Source organism: Vidua macroura, chromosome 1 (genome assembly GCF_024509145.1).
Source record: "Vidua macroura isolate BioBank_ID:100142 chromosome 1, ASM2450914v1, whole genome shotgun sequence".
Lineage (NCBI taxonomy): Eukaryota > Metazoa > Chordata > Aves > Passeriformes > Viduidae > Vidua > Vidua macroura.
This window is the reverse complement of record NC_071571.1, coordinates 62,795,132-62,820,391: the sequence shown is the minus strand read 5'-3', so window position 1 is coordinate 62,820,391 and position 25,260 is coordinate 62,795,132. Positions and strand designations below refer to the sequence as shown.

At 36.6% G+C, this 25,260-nt stretch overlaps 1 protein-coding gene across 4 annotated transcripts in view; it reads left to right on the top strand.

Moving 5' to 3' along the window:
- Nucleotides 1–25,260, top strand: part of CDKAL1 (CDK5 regulatory subunit associated protein 1 like 1) — a 378,840-nt gene that overhangs the window by 327,164 nt on the left and 26,416 nt on the right. For all 4 annotated transcript variants that reach the window (XM_053971531.1, XM_053971541.1, XM_053971551.1 and 1 more), the window contains one exon: nt 24,177–24,260. In XM_053971531.1, the coding sequence (XP_053827506.1) occupies nt 24,177–24,260 (84 nt within the window). The remainder of the gene's footprint in view (nt 1–24,176; nt 24,261–25,260) is intronic.

The window sequence follows — 25,260 nt, the reverse complement described above, 5'->3', positions numbered from 1 at the left end:
AGGGGAGGCTCTTCTGCAGTGCAAAGTCCAGCAAATTTATTGGAAGAGGCGAGGGGAAGGAACACAAGAGAGAAATGCCAGAGGGGAGCACAAGCAAAAAGAGCCCCGAGCACCCCTGTGCACAGGTTTTTAAAAACTTGCCAAGCAGGGGGTGGACACAACAATACAACCAATGAGTAGCTTCCAGGTGTGGTTTCTGGAACTAAAACAAGTCAGGGCTAGGGGAGGAGAGAGGGTCTGGCTGAGGATTGGGCGTGAGGGTGAGGGACAGGGAACTTTCTAGAACAAAGGGTCAGGTTTGGGCTGATGGACAGGGCGAAGGGGCCGGGTTGCCTTGATTGGCATGGAAGAATCAGGAAAGTAGGGTGGGGATTCTTTAAGGGACAGTTGGGTAGGTGGGCATAACACAGGGAAAAACCAACTGGAATAACTGAGGGGACAGTGGAACATACCATAAATTGACAGAACATTACACACTACAGCAGTGTAGTGTTAACCTCACTAATGTTGATAAAAGGAGTCTTCCTAAGAGTGATATCTGTAACATGCCTTGCTGTATGGTAGTATCTGCTTAGTATAGGAAAGTAACATTTTATTTAGAAAGTAGAATCAAAAGAATTAAAATCTGTCTGACAGTATCCCATATGACTGTAGAGTCTGATTTGTGTCAAGATATTGAGCTTATGTGTTCAGCAAATCAAAAAAAAGTTTGTTTCAATTTGCCTCTTCATTTGCTGTGTGATGAAGTTGGACTTCAAGTCAGAGATCCAAGTTCAGAGTTTAACATCAGAGGTTCTCTTATCACAATCTGACTGGATATTCCATTAGTATAGCAGTTTCAGAGCTGCCAAAGATTTGTTTTCTTCTGTTTGCCATTTGTACAGCTCAGACATCATCAGTACGGTAAGTGCATTATAGAAAATAATTCAACAAATATAATGTTTTGTTTATTAATTCTAGGACTCTGTAACCTTAAATAAATAGAGGTGAGAACACTGAGGAAGAGTGCATTTCACAGTTAAATGTGTATCACACTAAAAAGTAGCTAAGTAAATTTCACGTATACTAATAATTCCTTTTTTCTACATTCATTAAAATTAAACTTTGCGCTCTTATACTGAAAGTGAAAGTTTGAAGAGTATCAAATACCGCTAGACAAAAAAGAAGTGGCAACTTTTGATATTCAGAATTATCTGATATTCTGAATAAGGATTTCATTGTTTGTGTCTGAGTAGAGAATCCAGAGCTCTAAATTGTTTGCTGCCAAGGTAAGATTTGCTCTTGCTGCTTTTTTTATCTATTAAGGATCCTTAGTAAGGAAGCCAATTAAAAAGTTAGTCAAAACATTGCTTGCTAGCAGCACAAAAAATAAATCAGCAATAAACCAAGCAGAAATAAACAATATAATTAATGAGATATCATGTAAAGAATACCAGGACCTGGTGTCCCACAGCATATGTTCTATTCCATTATCTGAAAAAGTTAAATTTCTACCTAAATCCACTTTATCACTGATTGTTGTCTGATCTGTGAGCAGCAGAGCCAACACATCAGGCGCTGTGTTTATGAAAGATGGGTGTTCTTGCAGATGTTCAATTTCCTGGCTCTAACTTATTAGTTCTGTTTGTTGCATGGATGAGAATTATCTGGGGGACGAGAAGTTTGCTGACGTGTGAGTACAGGGTTTTAGTAAAACCCCCTGGGCTGGAAGAAGGATCTTGTGTTTCACACACACTGTTGAGTCTGATGTAGCAGCTCCATTCCTGTGTTAAGGTGACTGAATTTGCACAGCATGCAGGAGCAGGAGAAGGACCCTGAGTAAATCTCACACAAAAATCCTGATGTAGTTATTCTTTCTTGCAGCTTTTAATCCTTAAAGGGTAATGTGCTTTTACTGCCTTTTTGTTTGTTTTCTTAAGGTGGTTTTTGGTTTTTTTCTGTCACTGGAGATTGCATATGGTACATAAATTATCTTGAAAAGAGATTGGTCTTACAGGACTATATGATAAATAAATGGTGGTGATGGAAGAATTGCACATTCAGAGTGGAATTGAGAGTGCATGTCTGTGTGTGCATTTGTGTGTGTATATATATATATGGTGGAGCAAATTCAAATTATGCATGATTAGTGGTACACACACACATACATGTCAGTTCAGAGAGGAATGTAGCTGAAAAGAAAAATATTTTGCATTTGTAAAAATGACTATTTATAAATCTTTCATTTGAAAAATGCAAATTTGACATTGCTTTCTATATATCTTAATTAGGTTGTGTAATATATCCTAGGACCCCAGTAAATCTATAAGAACTGCATTTGTTGTCATTATACAGCAAAAGATGGAGGGAGAAAATTTCTTAACTTTAGGGTTAAAGGAAAGTATCTTTTCATTTAAAAGCAAAAACAAGTATGAAACACCTTCTTTGCTAGTTGAACACACAAATGCGGATGTCTACCCTGACTTCAAAGCATCCAGTAGGAAAAATGGGAATTTGCAGAGATATATTTACGATTCTTTTCTTGAAATAATGTTGATGGGGTCTTACTTCCCTTTTTATTTCATCAGACTTCCTCAAGTCCTGGCCAGTCATGCTTTTTGGTTGGGTAGGTTGCAATCAAAACAGGTATTAGGTGTTTCCTATAGGATGATGAAGGGCAATCTAATGATTATTAATAAAACTCTGTGGTATATTGAGCACTGCTGAAAGGTAGCATGATAAATAGCATCTGGCTGACAAGAGAAACCCCAAATTATTGTATGTGGTTTGTGCCAGTATGTCAGTTTTCCACATACTGCATGGTAGTTTGGAAAGAGAAAAGAACAACTCACATGTATGTGTAAAATCTGAATCTAATCCAGGATATCACATTAGTTTGCACAGCCACATGCTCTGTATGCTATTAGTAGTGAGCAATTTCCATCAATATTACCTCTGAAGAATCCAGTTGCCTTTCAAACTCTAGCAAATTTATTTGTTGTGAGGATGCCTGTACAGCTTTGTTGAAAGTATCTGTTTGATTTAATTGAAAATACCTACTCCAGCAGTGTGAATATGCTTGGCATGGTTCTCTAATAAACAACTTCTCTTCATTTCAGTTGCTATATTTCTGAAATCTGAGCCTGAGGAGGTACATACATTCTTCACAGATCTTAATTCTTTGGGAGAATGACAGGGGTTCATCAAACTTTGATCTCCCAGGTTTCAAGCAGTTTGAAACGAGCTGCTGCTGAGTTCTATTAAAGGCAGACGGGTTGGATCAATCCAACAAAATACATGTTGACTTGAAAGAGAGGTTATCAGCTCTGCTTAGATTTAAGGTTAAAGATGAGGGTGAACTGTGAACATAAACTGACAGGGACATGTCTTGTTTGGACACAAATTGAACTGAAATGTGAGGGTATGAATAAAGAAATATAAAAGATTTCTTTTTGGTTTATTGCTGAGGCTAAATGATCTTTGCTTTCAGATAGACTCCCTGAAGTTACATGTTGGTTTGATCACTCAGAAATGTAATTAAGAGAGAAATCAAGCACTGCTAAGATTTGGGGGTATTTTTGTTACCATATCTCTTTCTACTTCAAAGTGGGATTTTTTTCCAGTGCCTTCAAAGTGGATTTTTTAGTACAATTTACATATTCTAAAAATATTTCTAGTCACTCTAGTTTGAGGTTAAATAGTCTAAAAGGACTATTTTAAAAGGCAGAAAATAACTTCATTGTTCATCTCTAAAAAGACTTGTTGGGACACAGGTTTTGGGTAGTGAGACACAGAAATTGTTCAATATTTCAGGATGGCAAACTACTGTACAATTCTGTTGGGCACATTCACTACAGAGTAAGTGTCCTTGGATGCAGAGATTGCCTGTGCTTAGCACACCTATGGTGTCAAAACCCTGGGAAGCTGTATTTGGACTTTCTTAAATTTTAGAGATGTATTCTCAGCTTAGTCACAGCCTCTCCATCTGTAAAATGAGATGAATGGCAATGTAGTATTGGTGCTGGTGCTAATGCTTTTTTAGATATTTGAATTGCAAGCCAGGCACAAGTTCCAAAATATTCCTTTATTTATTTGTCATCTGGGCTAGAGGACAGTTTGTGAGTGCCGAGTTGGCAAGAGTAAATACAGGCAATTGTAGCTTAAGTAGCTTTCCAAGAGTGGCTGCAGTCTTTTGCCAACTAAAGATTACTGTTAACTGCTCCCTCCAGTATAGAGATGTATATCTCAGGGATACAGCTGGCTTGTCAGCTGGGACAGTATTTGTGCCGAAGGTGATTCTTGCAAATATTTCCAATAAGGTTTCAGTGAATCCAAACTTAATTCTAGCAGCTAGACAGCTTAAACCTCTTATTGTCTGAGAGCTGGCTGATGTCAGAGAGGAAAATAATATTAGACTGGATCTTCACTTTGCCCCCAAAATCTAGAAAGTTGACTTTTGCAGCTGCCAATGAGCAAATTAGCATTAGAAATACCAGAATATGTACTTCCTTCATTACTTCTCATTATGATCTGAGCAGCTGAATGAATGTATGATCTAAAAGTTGGAGTAGTTTGGTTGATTGACATCTTATAAAGCTCCTGTCATCAACAGTACGTTCGTAACACATTAGAGAATAAGAACTGCCTGAAAAACTGCATGTGTAATGCAAACGCAGAACTGGCCTCATTTGTGATGGTTTCTGTGAAGGATACAGTTAAAAGAGAAGCACTGGTGTTAAAGGGTTGGTCAGTAAAGATGAGAACATGCTGACTTCCCATCTCATTGCTGCTTTATCCTTGACAAAGTTCTTTCTATATTTAAGGTCAAAAAGATATTGCTTATTATTTTTACATAATTAGCATGGGGGTGGTTTTGACAGTTCCGACTCCACATAAATTGTGAACTTGATCAAGGGAGGTCAAAATGTGTCAGGATTAAGCATCCATTTCTCACCTAAGTGGATTTCTGAGAAATGTACTCGGTTTATTTGATTCTTTTTATCGTAAACTCTTACAGTCAAGTTAAAGAGGTAAAAATTAGTGCTAGGTAAAACAGTCTTGGCCAGTTTTCTTATGGACAGAATTATGAGGCCTTTTCCTGAACACTTGTACTTAAGTGATGTTATAGAGATTAGATAACAAACTGCAGAATTTACTCCATTATTACACAAACCCAAATGGGGATGAAACAACTGCACGTAGGATTCCTTAATTGTGAAAAAGTTACTTTGATTTAAAAAAAAAAAGAAAACAAGACAAGCAAAGTACTAATACAAGTGGAAATAATGGTAGACAGGCTTCAGCTATTGAGCAACATTTGAAGTTGATGGGACAGAAGAGAGAAAATAAACAGATTTTCCTTTAAAATATGACAATCCATTTTCAAGGTAAAACTCTGTATTCTTTCTGAAGGGCATTGATGCTACCTGACATTCAAAGGCAATACATGTTGCAGCAGGAATATACTTCAAAGGATAACCAAAGCAGTAGAAATTTTCAGAAAAATTTCAAATGCATGCTGAGAAATACTTATGTTTTTAAAATGTCATTCATATTCAAACTGAACAAGACTAAAAAATCCACATCTTGAAAATAAAAAGAATTCTGTTTATGTGATGTATCATGCAATAATAAAGGTTCACATGGTACAGGGCTTTTTTCCTAATATTTTGATTGGTGTGGTTTTAACTGACCCATACACTGAGGTTCCTTGTCAAGTGGTTTTATCTGACCATATCTTCCAGAGGTGCTGCACAGCCTCATTACTTCTTGTTACTCTTTTCTCCTTGTCTTTGTCAGCCGTGTGATCTCACTTCTTTACTTGCCAGTTCCAGATTTCTAATGTCAATTTTTTTTCTCAGAATTCCCAAATCTTTCTCTAATTTAACTTCTCAAAGGGAAAGCCTTAGCCCAGGTCCAGTGACCACAAAGCAGAATATTGCTCACATCTGACTGGCCATTTGTCTGTGCATTTTGCACTCTTCAATATTGGCAAAACCAGCCTTAGAAAATTGCAGTGATTTCTAGTTTAGTGTAGGTTTAATTTAGTAAAACTTTCAAAAATGAAGGGGAATGAGATAGTACTTATGGTTTGCAGAATAAAAAAATACAACTCTTTATTTCCAAGGCCCTGCAGGAATGTTTAGGCCCAATGGCTTAGTGCCACACTCATGATATAAATACTATGTGTATTTATTCTAATATAATGTAGGTCTGTGTTATTTTCCAGTGCTGTGTCATTTTACAAATTCATGTCCAGTGTTCTGTCCTCCCAACAATCTTTTTCAGCATTGTTGCTTTCCAAGTTTCCCAGGGAGCATCTGTGTTTCAGATTATGTATTTCAAAATAGATCAGTTGACATTTTCAGAATGGGAATCTTGTTTTTCTATACATAGTTAAATTTGTTTTCTCTTACCAGTGTTTATATCTCCTCTCCATTTTAATCTCCTCCATGGATTTCTAGTCTGTATTACTTACTCCCTTTTTCCAGATCATGTATGAATATATTAAATAAAGATGGATATGTAACTGATAGCTGAAGTTTTCCATCTGATGCTTCCAACGAATTGAGATATTGCAGCTTGTCTCTTAGAAACAACTCCCATTTCATTACCAGGATGTGAAAATATTCTTGTCCCAAATATATATATATGCAAAATCTTATTTAATGGTAATTTATGCTATACTGTATAAAGTGCTTTACCAAGTGCTGTACTTATGACTCTTCTCTTGTCCCCTAAATTTTGATAGATGTTAAAAAAAAAGCAAACAGCAAAACAACAACAAATAAATCCACCATACTCCTCCTTCCCACATCCCAGTCTTTAATCAAAAGAAAACAATTGGCTGTTAAGCTTTCTTTTTTTCGAATTGAGCTTGGTCATTTTTGTAAGGTATGAGTTCTGATAGTCTGAATTCCACCAGGTCTGTCTGGTCAGTGTTATCTCTTAAGTAGCTGCTTACTATGATCAACACCCATCTGAAGGTCCACCAAGAGATAGACAATCCCTTGAGGACTGCTGAACTGGTTTTTCAATGACGTTTGTGTCTATTTCAGCTGTTATATGCTAAGCACCCCATGATTGTGACTGATTTACATTTTGTAGTTTTTCTTCATTTTAAAAAGTCTAGCTAAGGAGGCATTAAAAACACCACCTGGGCATTGAGATGCTAAGAAAATATTCATCTGTTCTTTGATCCCAGTACTCCAGAGGCCATATCTATTAACAGTAAGCAATGGACACAATACTTACAGTGAATTTATTTTGCTATTCTTTAGACAGAGGAGAACTTGCAAACAAATGTCTTTTAAATTCCTTCTTGTGTCATACTGTCACTTTCTAGTAGAAGAGTTTTTTCAATTTTTTTCTCCCAGCAGTTTATATTCTCTTTGAATGTGCAGTGCAGGTTGGCCAAGGAAAGTGCATTATGTTGCATTATCTGTGGGGACTGTAATCACTCTGTAGGCTCAGTGGTCTCATGACTTTGAAGCACGTGCTTCAAGAAGACTGCCTGTTCTAGTACTGGCCAGTTCTTGTGTGCAGCTGTGAAGGGTATCTGAAACAGCATGTATTCTGTTTTCAGCTGTATGAATTTCATTTACCTAGGACTTTTCCAAGCACTGCTACAAGGATATAAATAGCAAACATCAGATTGAAGCAAAATCAGTGAGGGATTCCTTATTGTCAGTCTCTCCAGGCAAATCCAGAGATAATTCCTGGGTTCTGAACTGAGCCCTTGGCCAATGACTCATTTTTGTTCTATTACTCTGAAGAGTCAAATTTACAACTCAAATGAGTACACCTACAGATATTATATCTTTAAAAATCTGTAGCAGGCTTGCTGACTACAGCTTAAGTTTCTTCAGAGTGAATAATTATGCATAATCTTTTTAAATTACCAAAATTATTAATTACTTTGAAAGATTTCTTCTAGCAAAAAGTAGATAGCTTCTCTGCCATATGACTGTACTTGCAATAATCAGTCCCACAGGTCAATTAAATGCTTCAGGCTTTAGTCAGCAAGCAGACACCCATCACTGCTGCATGTACTTAGATGGAATGGAAGTTATTGCTTAATTACTCCATTTAAGACTGGATGAAAAAGGGGTCATTACGGGTTTAAAGCTTTACTTTCGATTTATATGGCTTAGAATTATACTTACAAAGACAAGAGCTTTTCTCTTTGCATAAATTAATTTAAAATCATAGACTTTTGAGTGCTCTTCAGAAAGTAAATGGGATTCTGATTAATTTTAGTTCTGCAATTGCAGGACTTAGTAATGAACTAAATGTAGACTGAAATCATGAGGAAGTTGAAGAGATTTTCTAAAATAAGTGTGAAAATGTTAGATGGATCTGCTGTACATGTGCTTCTTTTATATGATACAACCAAATGGTTATATTTCCAGCCTATATAGTGGGGTCTGTGCAGTGCCTCCCTCAGCCTTCTGTGGCATGTGTTCACGGGGTGAAACCCATTACTCTAAAAGCTTAAAGTTGTCAGTGGAATTCTAGGAAAACAGGGAAATATGTGGTATTACATTTTGTAAAGAAGCAGTCTGTCTACTTTCAAGAGTTACATTTTTGTGTCTGATTTATTGCATTGCATCCATATGTATGGCTTATGTGCAGCTCCAGTACACTTGAATTGAGGAATGCCTACATTCTTCAAATAATTAAATAATTGTATACAATGTCCTTCTGTTTTTAAATAGATTCCTTTTGATTAAACTGATGAGTATTTTTACATAATCCAAATATCAGGTGTATGCAATGCGAAGTATTGCTAGACATAACAGTCTTCCTACTTTTAGTATTTTTTAGTAAGAATTTTGTCCTCACTATCCATTTTCCCTTGTGTGCCATACACCTTTACAACAGTAATGGTCTTTAAAGAAAATAATTCTCAGAAATAATACATCAGTCTGTCATAAAATTAAAAATTATTTAAATTATGGGGTTTTGCTGTTCGTTCATTGAAATTCTCTTGAGAATACATTGAAGTTTTGAATAGAGTTCACCTTTCTATCTGTTTTTCTTTTCAAATTGTTTGTTTAAACTGATCATTTATTTTTAACTGACTCAAGCAAATGCACAAGAAATAGAAATCAGTTTCAAACCATGAGTGCAGTGGAAACAAGTAGATGCTGCTTTGATTTTGATTCAGACTGGTTTTGTGAAAGCAGTGTTGTTATTTGAGATATCTTATCCCATCTTAACCTAAATGACAAAAATGTTATTCAAACTTAAGTGGCTAGTGTAAAATCAGTTTTACTATGTGGTCTGGTATTTCAGTAATACACACATGAACAATAATGCAGTATTTTCAGAATTTCATGTGAGAATGGTGACTTCTTGCATGTGTGAATGCTCAGCTGGAGCAGTCAGAAATGCAAAACACTGTCCCTTGTAATCAGGAGCCGTTGAAGGCCACGTAGTGTCACCCCGCTAGCTACATACTTCAGGTCTCCAGATTGTGCTCAAGAATGGCTTTGTTTGTCTGTAATTTGCACTGTTGCTTTTGGATATAAAATTGCACTGTCCAAATGAGCTGCAGCAGCATTCAGAGTGCTTTGTCCAAGAAGGAGAAAGTGCAGTGTGTGTAAAGAGCAACCTGTGGAAGAATGGGGACTAAATCAGCTAAATGGAAGTTTACAAAGATCAGAGCCATGTTTTCTTTAAAAATATAATGCCATGAGATTAAAACCAGAAAGTACCTTATATTCAACAAAGCTAAAAGGGTTATCTGTTAAGGACAAAACAAAACAATAAAAATAGACAGCTCCCTGATATGACTCAACTTGATTTGCTTAAATCAGACCACCCAACCACAGCATTCTCCTGGAATAGTATCTTGTACACAAAGCATACATATTTACTGTTAACCTCTCAGTGACTTTAGATAACATTTCTGGACACATGCATGGTATATTGTAACCCAGTTGCCAATATGAACACCTCAAGATATTTTTTCGAATAATATTGTTGTGGCCACCCAGTGAGCAGCCAGCTTTTATCTCTAAAGCCAGTTTGAAGAGTAATGGCAGCTCTGTGGTAGATATTAGCTGACACCTTTAAACTAAATCTTTTGCTTCACTGATCATCAGTCTCTGTGTTAAACAAGCCAAAAAACAAGCAGATAAAGGAGAGATCTGAGATTACTGTAAAAACTGCAATGATAAAAGGATTTGCCAGTTCAGAGTCATTTGCCATTTGCCGAGGATTCAATGTAACCACAAACTGGTGTTTGCTTTACCATAATTTCTCTTTATTTTCAGCCAGTGTCCTGTGCACCATTCTGTGCATAGCAGAATAATAATTTTCTTTCTAATGCCCAAGGCAGCTGGTGTGTCTTGAGTAAGAAGATTATATTTGCAATGGCAAGACAAGTATCTAAATACATTAAATTAATCTCCCAGTCCTCCTATAATTGAAGAACCTGGTTGTTGAAATTTTGCTGTCTGCTGGAGAATTTCAAAACCATGGCAGGGCTGGAGTCAGACTTTGATGGCCTCACAGTTATATGGTTATCCTTCATGCAAGTCACAGTGTAACAGAGGGCTCAGGTGGCAGGGACAGAAAAAAAATCCTTGTTACTGTATCTGCCAATCACAATTTGTGCTGGCTTCCTCCTAAGAGGAGACTGCAGCATTTCATACTGAAACAGAAACTATATTTTAAAACATTTCCTTAGTTGTTTTCTTCCCACTTTACGAGTTGAATGTATTATTACCTTGACAGGCAAAAGGGTAAATTTCCTAGTAGAGGCAAAAGCATAGTATAGATATAAGCCCTCCTGACAGTTATTCATAAGTAATTAGATCTCTGTGCTTCTGAACTACTTTGCTTTTTTTTCTATTCTTTAGCCCATTTCTTAAGCAATATAGAATACTATAAAAATGAAAGCAACTGTGACCAGTGTATTTTAAGTCTATCTATAGGAATAGAAAGGCTGCCAATGTCCTGGACTGAGTTTTCTTTTCCAATCTAAAACCTCAGTAAGGTATTTATTTAGATGTTCCTTCTGAATGGTGAATTTTTTAGTCTTTGGATACCAGAGAACAAACAAAGAAAATTTATGAAACAAGAAGCCCAAGGTCAACCATGTAGTTTTCTTTTTCCAAGATGCCTGATGTATTTTGACTGTATATATTGACTGTATTTTGTCAATTATTTTTTTCTATGCAGTTTTTTCACAGAATTGCTAAATGTTGAAGTGCTGAAAAGCTGCAGAACTGTTAAACAATTTAAAATGAAAATAAATAGCGGTTTCACACATTTGCCTGGCTTTCTTATCTTTGGGGTTTCTATTCATGCCTACCATGAGATTTCTTTAATAGTTTCCTGAAAGATCTGTGTTCTAGGAAAAGTATGTGTTCCCTTCATATTGTGTGCCATATTTTTTGATCTTGCTGCTAAAAATGTAGGATGAATTTACATAAAACCAAACCAGTTAAAATGAAGCAAGAACAGGTATATTCTAATGCTAGAATAAAAACACATCCATATAAGACCATTACACTGAATAGTGTAAAAATTAACAAAATAGCAAACACCCAAACACAAGAAGGAAGGCTATAAAATGGAAAAGCACTCTCCTTGAATAACAGCTTGCCCCTATTTTACAGATGGGAAAACTGGGGCGCGTAGAGAGCTTAATTGATTTCCCTAGTGCCACCCTATAAATCATTGATGTGACAAGGCCTAAAGCTGATTCTTTCTGAGAGCTGTGCAGCAAACTCTTTGCCTGACTCTCTTCAATAAACAGATTCTGAAAGCATGTTTTCTTCCATGCAATAATTTATACTTGATGCATGCAAAGCCTGAAGTATGAGCAGATAATGCTATTTGATTTGTGTTTTGCAAAAAGCCCTTCCAGATACTCTGTTCTACTTGATCTGCTTCCTTCATAAACAGATTTTCTGTTGCTGACTTCTTTCCTCATTCAATCTCCTTTCTCTTTGTGTAAATGAAATGGCATATCCTCTCTCCCAGGTTCTGCATTTATTTCATGCTCTCTTGAGTTTGGATCATATAACTCATCTCAACCTCTCTGAGAGGCTAACCTCTTCTTCATTGAAGCTAGGTCATGAATAATTTCCTAGAAAGTGAGGCATTACCTCTTCTTCAACCCTGGAGCAGAGGGAATATCAACTGTGCGTAATTATAACCAATAAAGGTAAACCTGTGAGTTAGGCCCTTTCTTAGCAATGGACTCTTTATATGAGAGAAAAATGATTGCATGACTTAACCAAGACCCCTCATCTTCCTTGCCTCTGTATGAAGTCCTTGTTTTCTTTAATCAATCGCATTTGTTAATGTAATTCATAAATGCTGGGCTTTGACAGCATCAAGCTTCTCTTGCGTGAGGATTGCTGGGTACTAGCAGCCTTGATGCTAGTGAATGAACCTTTCTATTTCCTGCCTTGCCATCTGGCCTTCATAAAAGGAAATAACCTGGGACAAACCTAGAATGAATTCTTGTTTTAGGAGCCTTTTTTTTTTTTTTTTGCCTTTAGAAGGACCATCAGGTCACTTGTGTCACACACTCTGGCTTATCTCACTGCATTGCAGCTTAAAGAAATTTATTTGGAAAACTGGCAAATTTATTACGTGGTCAGAATTTTTATGACAGAAGCTGAAAGATGTATTTTCAAAGTGCTTCAAATACAAATGTGACCAGTTATCTCATACTACCTGAAGAAGTTCTGTCCTTGATTACACAGAACAAATGAAAGGGCAAATATTTCCTTTATCAGAAGCATTTTTCAGAGTTTCCCAGTATTCCTTTAAAAATATAGCAAAAGCTCTATTCTCTCTACTGGTGTTCAAATATGATGGAATAGCAAAATCCACTATATAAAATGGCAGGTTTTTTTGGCAGACATATTTGTAAGTTGTTTTAATTTATGATCTTGAAAACTAAAAAGCAATATAAAGGCATGCCCAACTTCATGTTAATTATGAAGCTGCTGATATTCTCAGTTCAAATGTTGATTTGAAGGTTGAGTGGAGTTTCTCTTTGTTTGGACAAAAATTGCTCTTTCATTCTGCAAGACCAGTGCAATTACTCTGGGTCGCTGAGTTCTGTTGCCACCATTTTTCCAGCAGTTTCCACCAGTTTTCAATCACCAATCCCCATCTTTACTGGAATCCCTGTCAAGTTTCTAGAGTTTGAGAAACCTCTGTGACCCTGAGGTGTTTGTATAGTTTTTGACTTATTAGCTAGGAAAAATATTAGGATGAAAGTGCAAATATGTAGAGACTTGGATGCAGGAGATATTGGGAAAAATGTTATGTTAGCTAGAACTGATCAAAGTGATTAGTTTATGTAAAGTTATGTCATTTTTTAGTGTGGTGATTTGTGCTGCCATTTCTACCACATTCTTTAGGAGAAAGGAACAATACTATTTTTTTATTTACTTCTTTTTGGACTGCTAGCTTCATTCTCATTTCTTTCTCATTATAGTATGCTGTAATAATACTCCAGACATCGTGCTGGCGCTCTTGACAATATTTTTTGCTTGTGCAATATGAAACTTCCATCAGCACAGACCTCTTCACCAGTATAGGTGAGGAACCCAGCTACAGTTGCCAGGCAACTTTGTCTTCATAATTTCACGAAACAGTGTAAAATGTAAATATCATTCTTTTCTCTTGTCTTACATACCTGCTTCATTTTATCACCTCATGGAAAGTAGCTTATACCCTTCTTGCTGCTTCTGACATAGAAGTAAGACACTGATGATGCAAGGCTGATTCTGATGCAGAAATCTTTTTGGAGAATTCAATAGCTGGCTGTTAAAGTGTAAGAGGGACTAAAAAGATCTAGGCCTGCCTCCTTTTATAATGCATCTCTGTTGTTTAAAAGGCAATTTCAAGTTAATTACTAGCCTTTTGCCTTTGGAATCTGGCAGCTTATGGTTTTGTTGCCTTTACTAGTGTACAATAGAGGGAGAGGTGTAAGAGGTAAAAAGGGAGTAGATCTTAAAAGTGGAAAAAAGTAAGCTTCATTTTTTTTCATGGGGGCATCTGTTTTCCTTCTCCATGTTTGGAGTATCTTGACATGGAGCAAATGGAAACAATGGTTTGGGTTTCTTCTTGCATATGTGAGACAGTTCATAGAGTCCCTTCAGGAGCAGAACAAATTTCAGAGAAAATAAAAAGAACAATTGTCTTAGGCCAGGCATGGTAGAAAAGTCTAGTAAAACTATGTGTTGGGCAAATCAGTAAGATATAGGCAGGAGGAAAAAAGCCAGGAGAAATCCTACTGCTTTTGAGTTCTTAGTCTACACTTCTTCTGAGGAGTGGGAACGTTGTTTAGCCTTACTCAGTTTTTTCATTCCAGTCATGTATGGGAAAAATAATACTCTGAAGGGTGGAAACACAGAAGAAGAAAAAGGGCAGGACAGGACAATAAAATGCTGCATACTCCTGACCTTCTGATATGATCCAAGATTGAGCGAAGGCAATGGCAAAAACAAATGTGTGAACTTTTCTCACAAGTATTTCTACATAATTTTGATACCTTCGTAAGTTAGGCTTTGAGAACATTAGAATATAGCATTTACAGCAATTGTGGGAATACAACAGTGATTTCTGCCTAGTGTGCCACATTCATTAACACATTTTTTTTAATGAATGGTGATTTGTTTCCTGTGCCTCTGATTTTCTGTTGCATTTTGACTGTAATTAATGGGAGATTACTTAGAAATGGGAAAGAGCATAAATAGGAATTGGAAATACTTTTTTCCTTGGAGAATTGTTATATTTACATGGCACATTTCTATTTGTATTTGCAGGCTTTTTTCACAAAGGCATAAGAAGATCTTCTTTTCTTGAGGCCCTGTTTCACAGCTGTCAACCTCCTTTGTGGATGGTCTGCAAAAATCATAAAGATAGGCAGGGCCACTCCTTCCTTGAGTGTTCAAGACTGCTAAACAATGAATCCCCCATTTTCACATACTTAAACCACCCGTATTGCCATACCCACACAGAGGGTTAAAAAGATCTGTCACACAATTCATTCTTTTTCCTAGTTCTCTCCTGTTAGCAAAAACTTTGTTCCTTAAGAAGTTTCAGGCCTGTCTAGGTATTGTATTGTTTAGTGTGTATGTCCAAACCATTCTATTGGCTTAATTGATAAAATAGCCAGTACACTTGGTGGAATTGGAAACCTGCTAAGTGAGATCACAGTAGTCTGATTAATGATGTGATATGCACAGAACTACAGACAAAATATTTGACATCAGCTGTAATTTTTTTGTATTAAAAAAGTTTATAATGTGGTTGTAATACCTGGGTTAGAAATTCTAGCATGTTTCTTGTTGACCTATCTCAATAATTGATTTCCCTTGCAATTAAATTGTACAGCTGGTTCCTCTTTCTGTTGTATGAAAATCCAAATACAGCAAAGGATGTTGCCGCTTAATTTGAGGATTGTAGAAACCCTTCCAATTTTTAAGTACTTCTTACTCTCTGAGCTATATAAGGGCTTTTTTAAAGAGAAGATAGCACACACTGATTTAGTCCATAGTAGTAATTTCTTTTTGTTTTAGAGGAGAAGTGATTTATCTTACATTTTCTTGAACTGATTTATTTTCATTTCCTTGTATGGATAATAAAGAATTGGTCAGAATTTTCATTCTAGTATGCTAATGAAGAGTTGTTTCTTTTGCTTACCTTTTTTAGATGCAAATAATTGGCATATACTTCAAAAATAGTAAAATGCATCCTAAGTAGTTTGACAGTAGTTGCTATTAAATTCTAAACAACATAAGTCACACTACATTTATTATTATTTAATGACTCATTCACTTTGGTCCCTCTGTGAGCCCTTGATGTTCAGCATTATGCTGCTAGAAGTGTCAGCAGTTCTAGGGTCTTACCTTGCCTTAGACTGAAGAAACCCCCTGAAGAGTGTAATTTTTGATCATATAGTGTCTAGCTTCAAAATAAAAGAAAATAATACCATTATCCTATCCTCATTAACATTAGCAGGTTCTGATGATGTTCAGATGCTTTTTTTAGTAGCCTGTGATTCGTGTAGGCAGAAGGAGTTTTTATATTCTTTTGAAAAGAAAGCTGATACATATTTATGCCCTTTTTTAACTCTCACTGCCACCATTTTATCTTCCAAGTTAATTAACTCTCAATGATTTTTTATGTATTTTGTATGTTGTTAAAAGTATTAAGAGAGCTTTCAGTAGATTCTGGAGGAGGGTTGGATTTGGCTTTGCAAACAGGGTCATTTTGAACCTTTGTTTTTTTCTGTTTTATCCCATCTGCTCTCCCTTTCTTCTCAGATGAGATGAACAGAGAACCTTGGCCTCAGTTGTAGAATGAGCAGACAAATTGTAGTGATATTTTGGAGAGAAGTCAGACCTTTTTTTTTTGCAATCTTTTTGGTGTATTTGATTAAAAACTATCAGACTACAGATGAATTCTAGGAGCACCCAATCTTACTGGAGGGATCCCAGCATCGTGTCAGGGGAGACAAAACTGACTGTTGATATGAATCAGTGCTGTGTTCACTTTGTCATTTGTGTTCTCAAATCCAGTATTTTCATCTGTTCCTAAATTTTTCCTGCTTTGTTTTGTCTGCAAGGAAGCAACCTGTGGTTCGGCCTGCGATTTACTGAAGTGGCGCTTACACTGGGGCTTTTTATTATTCCTGGCAATTATTATTCCTTATTATTCCTGGCAATTCTCTTCCACAGCTGCTGATGCTGAACACAGCCTTGCATCGGTCTGTGCTACATCAGCACCCTCCTGACAGAGCCACTCTGAGCGCTTCTATTTCCGTAGTGTAGACAAGACTTTAGTCTGAGTAAACAGTTTGGTATTGTGAGTTCCTAAAGCAATTCCTGGAGAAGTTATTTGATAGGGTATTTACCAAGCTGATTTATAAATTCTCATATAACTGATACTTGCCTGGGCTTATGCAGCTGTTAAGAGAGATCACCGAAACAGGAATTGCATATTGTTGCCTTGGCAACTAGCACTTCATATTGTGCTTAAATCACTTGGAAATACACAGTATGTCTTAAGGAACTGCTTCCAGCAAAAACACCCAATCTAAATAATTCTAAATAATTTCACAGAAGAAACATAAGGATGGCCTTTCCTAACAAAGACCATCATTCTTTTAAGCTTGATTGCCTTGTTTCACTACAGGCTTAGCTTGTTATTAGAAAAAAAGCACAATAAAATTTAAAGAACCCATATATTTGTTTACTCATGCCACCATAATCCATCTGATTGCCAAATTGGCTGGAAGTTGAAAATGAAAAGATTCTCCTAAAGGCCATCTTCCATTCTATAAAATCAGCATTCATAGTATATGCTTTCCCATACTTTTATTTTTAATGTCAAGTTTTCTTAAGGGTAAACTCATTGTGTATTTTTTTTTTGTTTTATTTGTGAAATGTTAGGGGTATGTAAGGAAGACCTTAAACATATTTTACCTTCTCATATGTTTGTTGTTCCTATTTTGAGATGATATTTTTATTTAGAATTTTTCTGCTGATATTTGCAACAGTTTTATGGAGTTTGTTAAATCATTTGAAAAAGGAAGGAGAGTCTTTTGCCAGTAATACATTAAGGCAGTTGCTTGAGTGCTCATGCTACCTGATTGTCTCAACTACCAGTTTTGCACTGAGTATTTTATATTGCTGTAGCAACTCCCCCAGCTCTGTGGTCACTCCTCTGTGTAACAGTCAGAATTGGATTTTGCACGTGTGGAAACAGTGTTTCAGAGAGCTCAACAAAACAGCGTCTTAGCAACGGTGTGCCAGATCCAGAAAAAAGCCAGTTTCTGACACTTCATCCTTTTTCTGCTTAAATTGAGGTTTACAACAGAAAGATCCAATGAGAGAGACTGCTTTCAGGGGCAATATGTATCTCCCATTTCAGAAAACTTATTTTCCTTTTGTAATATTGTACACAGTCAATGAAATTTAGAAATGTAATATGACAGAGTTGTCAACATTCTACTTCTATTACCCCTTTTCTAGGCAATGAAAAGGAGAGACAAGCAAAATGCAAGCTTACAGAATTTAAAAGGAATCAGATATTTTGAGGACCAGTTGTCATTTTTAGGTCACCACTCATATCTCTGAATATAATTTTCATCTAAGCTGCATGGCAGGGTTTGTATGTGCTGGGAGAAGCTTTTTCCCAGCAGGAGACCAAATCAAAATGAAGCAGTCAGATGCAGGTGCACAGTAATAGACAGGATCTATTTACCCTGAAGCGTGAGCAGTGGGCCAAGAAAGCAGAAGCAGTCTACTTCTATCTCTCACCTCCTCTCCATACCTTTTCCCTCCCCCGTAACTTTGCCAACAAATTCATAAGGGGACCAAAGAGAAGGTGTTCACTTGCTGTTAATGAGCTGCAGTGCCTGCTGCCGAAGGTCTAAAGCACTTTTTTGTTATGCTGATTGTGTACTATTAGAGCTGGCTGTCTTTTAATTTATACCTAATCCTTCCTTCCAGCTTGCACTCCCTCAAGCCAGCCTGAAAAATGGTTGAAAGAGTTTTTTCTGTAGGCATCTGTTGCCTGTGTCCATTCTGAATTTTGAATTATGCTGGGGAAAGAACATTGTGGCTGAAACAAGTGTGCCTAAAAAAAATTTAAAAGCCATTTTCCTAGGTATTATTTCATAAGTCTTACTTTTTATGCAATCTTAAAAAAAAAATCTGCAGCTTTGTTTAAAGAAGGGCAGTTCAATAATGATGATTTAACAAAGTCAGCTGTATTGGTTGACAGTGAAATGAGACACCTTGCTGTGCGTTGTCTGCTTTTCACGTGGGTCTCCAGAGTTCATTAGTTAAGAGCTGAATATTTTCCTGTATGTGAAGACAACCACCCAGTGCTGTTTCCAAGGCTGAAAAAAGCCTGAGTAATATAAGTACAGGAAAAACACTGAAAAATTTGGTTTTGTTGCAGATTAGTGCCATTGTAGGACTGAGACAGCATTGTCTAGGTTTGGAAGGAAGAAATAGGGATACATGAATCCATGAATTCAACTGCTTACTCTGCAGCACTGAAGTGCTCAGGTTCTATGTTTCTGTCCCCAGGTAAAATGCACCAGACGTATGCTGTAAAGATTAATCTGACTGATTATTGTATGATGCAAAAGATATGGAACTCTAAATATTTATGTCACTCTGTTGTTGTAGTTTTGTGCAGGGGTTATGCACTGAACGTAACATAATAAAAAAGAGGCATATACCCATCTGGAATCGGACAGCCATTGTAACATGAGCCTTAGTGAAGTGGCAGCTGTCTGTGTTGTGTGCTAGTAAAGCATATTTATCTCGGCATAAAAATTGTCATGCACGGGAGATGAACTATTTTAATGTTACTGCTTTCCAATATCCACATTTAAATCCCAAACAACTTTGTCAGAAAGCTCTGAGATAAGTCCATGCTTTGTCTCCAAGATTACCTTCAGAAAGGGAGAGATGTATACATTCTAAATTTTGGAGGAGCAGTGCTGCATAGCAGAACAAAGCAGTACAAAGGAGATTTTGAAAAGACATGTGTTCTGGTATCATGAAAACAGGACCATTTCATAAGTTTCTAGAAACTTTGTCGCTTTTAGAGGGAGGCAGTGGTGTATTTTGACTTCTTTGTCAGGTGGAGAACATACCTACAATATGTAAACAGAAGACCTAGAGAATGATTAATTATAATTTTCAAGAAATTTGGCTTCTATTTACAGATGGAGTCACATGATTTATAAAAAGTATGTCCAGCAGTTAATTTCTCCTTTATCATCAAGAATACATAGTCTGCATAATTACTAAAATTTATTCAAAATAATTAAACTGCAACTGAAAAATCAGGAGAGAAGTAAACCAAAACTGATGTAGAAGAAACACTATCTACATTGCTTTTGCTTAAATTTTGTTATACTTAATAAAGTTCAAATATGTTTACCAGAAATATTTATACATCAGAATAATCTGCTAAAACCTGCACACATAAATTGTGGTGGTGTGTATTTTTCTTTGCTTGCTTTATGACATATTTAAATAACAAATACAGGAAAGCAGATTTTTATGTGGCTTCCAAGCCTTGTACTAAGTATGTTGCATGATGATTTGGGTCAGAATCCAAGCCAGCCTCCATCAAGAGAAATGGAGACATGCTTACTAATTCCACTATGAATTGAACTTAGTCTGAAGAAGACTTTGGCCATTGTCTCTAAATCAGTGGAGACGATACATGGGCAGTGTGCTTTCTTCTATGGGAGAAGTATAGAAATACAGTGGTTATTAATTTATATCTTTATAGCCAGTCAGATGCTCTGGCTGTAATAAGTAACAAATCCAAACTGTGCAATCATAGTCTTCATTGATAAAAAAAAATTATGGGGGGTATACATTACCTTGTGTGTAATCACAGAAGGCACCACTATTGACATGACATAGCAATATTCTGTCAAAGCATGTAAAAAGGGAAGGTCCTTGGCACCCAAACTGTTGCAGAGTTTAAAAATTGGTCTTGTGTTTTATGTGATTCAGTCGGTTTTGGTTTAAAAGAGGAACTTAATTTGACTGCAGCCAAGAAGGATTTTGGACATTTCTTGCTGTTCATTCGTTTTATAAAATCAGCCAACTGGAAAAACTGCTTTTCATTGTTTCCGGTAAAGGAAAAACTGAGTTAAAGAATTATCATGTCAGAATTTCCTGTAGGATAAATGAAAATGAAATAAAAGTTCCTAAATTATTTGATTATTAACTCTGAGATTTACAAACTTCCTGCTAATTGTTGCAGTGCAGGAAGTGATCAGACCCGCAGCAATTGTTGCATGGTTTTTGGTGAAAGCAAATTGCCTTTGTATAATTATGTGACCAGTCCACTTTGGCATGGGGGAGGTTGCTGGGCAAGGATTTTTGGTATCATTCATAAATATTTTCATAATGTCATCCATAAAGTAAAAAATAATGCTTCTATAGGAAACCTTTCCAAATTGAGATGCCAGGGCTGAGTTGCCTCAGTTCCAGATGCTTTGCCAGAATTGTAGTTCCCTGAGAGCTGGAACTCATGTGTACCTGTGGAAGCAGATGAAAGAATAGGAATAAAAGTAAGATACTGAACTACTTCTGCTGCTACATGCCTGAAAAAAAAATCATCAAAGTTATTATAATTATGACTGTTATTAGATATCATGTCTGGTTTCTGCATATTTAAATTCTGAGAGAGGTGAAACTTAGGCACTTAGAGATCCCAGGGGAATAATTTCAGAAATGATGACATATTCCAATTTTTGAACAAATTTCAATACCAAAGCTGTGTTCTGCGTACTTACATTTCTTCTTAATTATACTTGGATGCAGGATAGATAGTAATTTTCTGTCTTACAAATGCACGTAGCCAATTAGTCTTGTAGATCATGAATACGCAATGGCCTAACTCATTAAATGGAATTTTCCTTCTCTGTTGTTATGGCAAAAGAGTCTGCAAATAGCTGAGTGTTGTATCTCTCTGGGAGCTCAGCCTTGGCCAAGGCTACAGATCCATAACTTCAGCAAGTGGACAATTACTGGATTTACTTTTCATTCCTTACAGTGTGCCATGCTAGTCTTGTGTTTGTGTGTATCTGTCTGTCTGTCTGTATGCATGTACTGTAAATTGGTATAGGCAGTTTTGCTCCTCTGAACTTCTGGTCCTCAATTTAAATGCCATCATTCTGATGCTATGTGATGAATTTAGTCTTCCTGATTTCTTCCCATTCCCAAGAAATTCTGAGCCCAGAATCTCTCCCTCTGGCCCACTGAGACATGCAAACCTGACCTCTTTTGGCTTCTGGAAGCAAAGCTGAGAAAAACTGGCAGCATGTCTCTGAAGAAACCACATCTTATATCAAATGGTCTAACACAGGTGTTCTTGTCTTCTTCCCTCTGATTTTTATTTTTTTTTCTGCATAATATGCTTCCTATTCTGTCATCTCAGAGTATGAAGATAACACATGTAGCCTAGTCTGCCTCACAAGCAGGGTTCATCACCATGATGAAGGCAGACTGTTATGACCAGAGAGATCCAGGGAACCACAAGACAACTGAGAAATGAGTTACAGACCCAGTATTTCTCTGAGCCAGTTTTGCTAAGTTTCGGTGTCGGTAAATAATAAACAGGATGTGAGGACATGACTTGGTGATTGGCCTTCGTGCTTTTCAGTGGTAGCATGTTTGCCCAAGGGTGAATGTTGCTTATCTAACATTCTGTGCTCCTCTTTTTTATAATATTGCTGGACATCTGAGACTTGAACCCTTCAGTGCTACAGATGTTGAGTTGCGATTTTTAAAAGCTGTGGTTTCAAGTATTATAGAAATAACAAAACCTTTCAGTTTAGGGGAAATGTTTTCTGTAATCTTATTACTGGAGTAGTTATCTTGAGTGCCTTATTGACATGTTTTGCAAAACTACTCTGGGGATTTAAATGTAATGACTGTTTTCTTGAAAACAGTAATAAAAAAACCACCATGCTGTTGGTTACACTGGATTTTTACTAAAATTTGAGTATGTTTTATCTGTTGTTATTTGTAGTTGCAGACTTCCCAGAAAATGGAAATTCTAAATGTGTTATAAACAAGTCTTAAACACCTCTTAAAAGTATGCAAAAATATACATATTTTGTACTATTAGGATACTGTTACTGGGTCTGGAACTGGGGATTTTTGCCCCTTCTGCTGTGTACCCCACAACTTGTGGTTCTGGGGAGTGAAGGCTATCTGCCTTTGCGGAAATGAGCTGGGTGCTCGCTGTCTCCCTCACTTTCCAAGGTTTACTTTGGGAGTGTTCCAATAAATGCAGGAGAAAGGGAAGACAAGAGTTATTCTGTGAAATCTTTTTTTTAGCAAGTGGAGAATTGTATACATATCTCAGGTGTATTCATATGCATATACATATATATGCTGTAATGCAGATGTGACATTGCTGTTCCTATTTCTTAAAGTTCTATTTTCTACAATTTACTGTAAGAGAAAATCCTAATCTTATCTTTTACTGCTTGTACCTTAAAGAATCAAAATATTATCCTCTCTGAATCTTGCAGAGTTCACATGGAACTTATGATGGAGATGTTAAAACTTGTGTGTAACAGTTGCCACTAGGATGTGGTGGGAATCCTTCAGGGAGAGGGGAGGGGAATGTAACTTTGCTCATGGTTATTAAAACTGTGGAGTAAAATGTGAAACCTTCTTGAGTCTCAGAATAGTAATAAAAGCAGTGAGTAAATTTAACTTGCTAGACAGTTGTAATTTGCAGAATGCATTTGTCAAATAGTTTGGAAATAATCTAGAGCACATTTAGATGGAAAAAGTAGAAATGGGCTCAGACTAAAAATGTGAGCTAAATGTCCTTCCCAGTTTGCAGAAATTAAGCTATATACTTCATCATAAACTCAGTAATGGACAAGACCATAGGGAGATTTTGAACTTCAGGGAAAGTCAGATTTTGTTCCATATCTGTTTGGTCCCTAAATGCAACTGATTTGTCTTCGAGTCTTCAATTTAATTTTTAAAATTGTTGCTTCCTTTGAACAGTGTTAGTGCATTTGGAAGTTGAGAAGTGTAATTGAAACACAGATCTTTCCAGACCAATGTTTATTTTGCTTTTAGTATGTTGGGTCTGTGAGTTGTTAAAAACTTTTCTTTTTGAGTCTTTGTAATATGCAGTGTTGGCTCCATGGCCATGGAAATTGGTGTGATCTCATGAGTACAGTGAAATGAGATCACCAAAAGGGAATAAGGACATGCCCCAGCATTGTAAATAACAAGTGCGACTTTTAAAGAAAAGACACCCTTTTGGTGATTGATTGCAGATTTTTTTCATTAAGTGGATGAAAATGTAATGGACTTTGTTCACATCTGACATTTTTATTTGCTATCATGTTAATAAGTAAAAATCAGTTTATATTTCTGAAATGGATTTTCATGTTAGGCCCCTCATTTTTTTCATTACAGCCCCTCAGTTCTATCCCTCGATTCTTTTAACCCTGTCAGTTTTAGACTCTTGTAAGTAGGGTTTTCTCTACTCCACTTTCTTCCTGATACTGAGTTTCCTCAGAGAATTTGATTGTTTCTGCTAAGGGCATTTGTTTGTAGCTGAAGTTCTCAGTATAATTCATTGGTTTTGATTTTTAATTTTTTTTTCTGAGTCATCTCTCATCTTCTATTTTCCAGGTTGGTGAGAGGCAGAGAGTTCTGGTAACAGAAGAATCCTTTGACTCCAATTACTATGTTGCTCACAATCCTTTCTATGAGCAGGTACAGTTAAATCAACCAAATAATATATTTTTGTTTTATCTTTGCTTTCTGATAATCTCAGCAACACAGTGTGTCAGGATAAAAAAAATCTAGTAGAGAACTAAGAAGCATTTACCAGGAAACCAGGAAACATGTGACCATCAAGACTTTTTTATTAGATAATTTGTTTTATTATTGTGTTGTAAATATAATTTACCTGAAATTATGTTAAGAAATATACAGTCGATGTTTGAGTGTACAGCGTGGTATAAGAAGCTGTTAATTGTTGCAGTAATTTTAATTGCAATGTCCCCAAAGCACTGATTTCTGAATAGTTGAGTCATGACAATTTGCATACGTCTTTCTGAGAAGTGTTTCAGGCAGTGCAATTTGAAAAAAGAATTCTAACAATGGAAGGTTCAGAAACTTTTTTAGATTAACATTAAGCATGACATGTTGTGTTTCATAGAATCATACAGTGGTTTGGGCTGGAAGGGGCTCTGCTGGCCACACCTCTTTGGATGCAGCCCAGGATACAATTGGCTTTCTGGTCTGCATGTGCACATTTCTGGCTCATGTCCAGCCTCTCATCCACCAGTACCCCCAAGTCCTTCTCGGCAGGAAAGTTCTCACTCTCCATGAGTTCTTCTCCCAGTCTGTACGTATGTCTGGGATTGCCCCAACCTGGCTGCAGCACCTTGCACTTGGACTTGTTGAACCTCATTATGTTTTTGTGGGTTCACTTCTCAGGCTTGTGTAGGGCCCCCTAAATGGCATACCTTCCTTCTAGTTTTTTGTCATTTCCTTCTGTGTACTTCCTGTAGATAAATTCTTGCCACACAAAAACATTATCTTTGAGCTGGGAAGGAAGCACACGCATCAATTTCACAAAATTGTTATTTTTGCTCAAAAGTCGATGACTTGCTTAACACCAATAACATTTGCTTTCCTGAATCATCATGATTTTATTCTCCATTTTCTTGCACTAAGCTGCCTACAATTTGCTTTTGCTACCATTAGG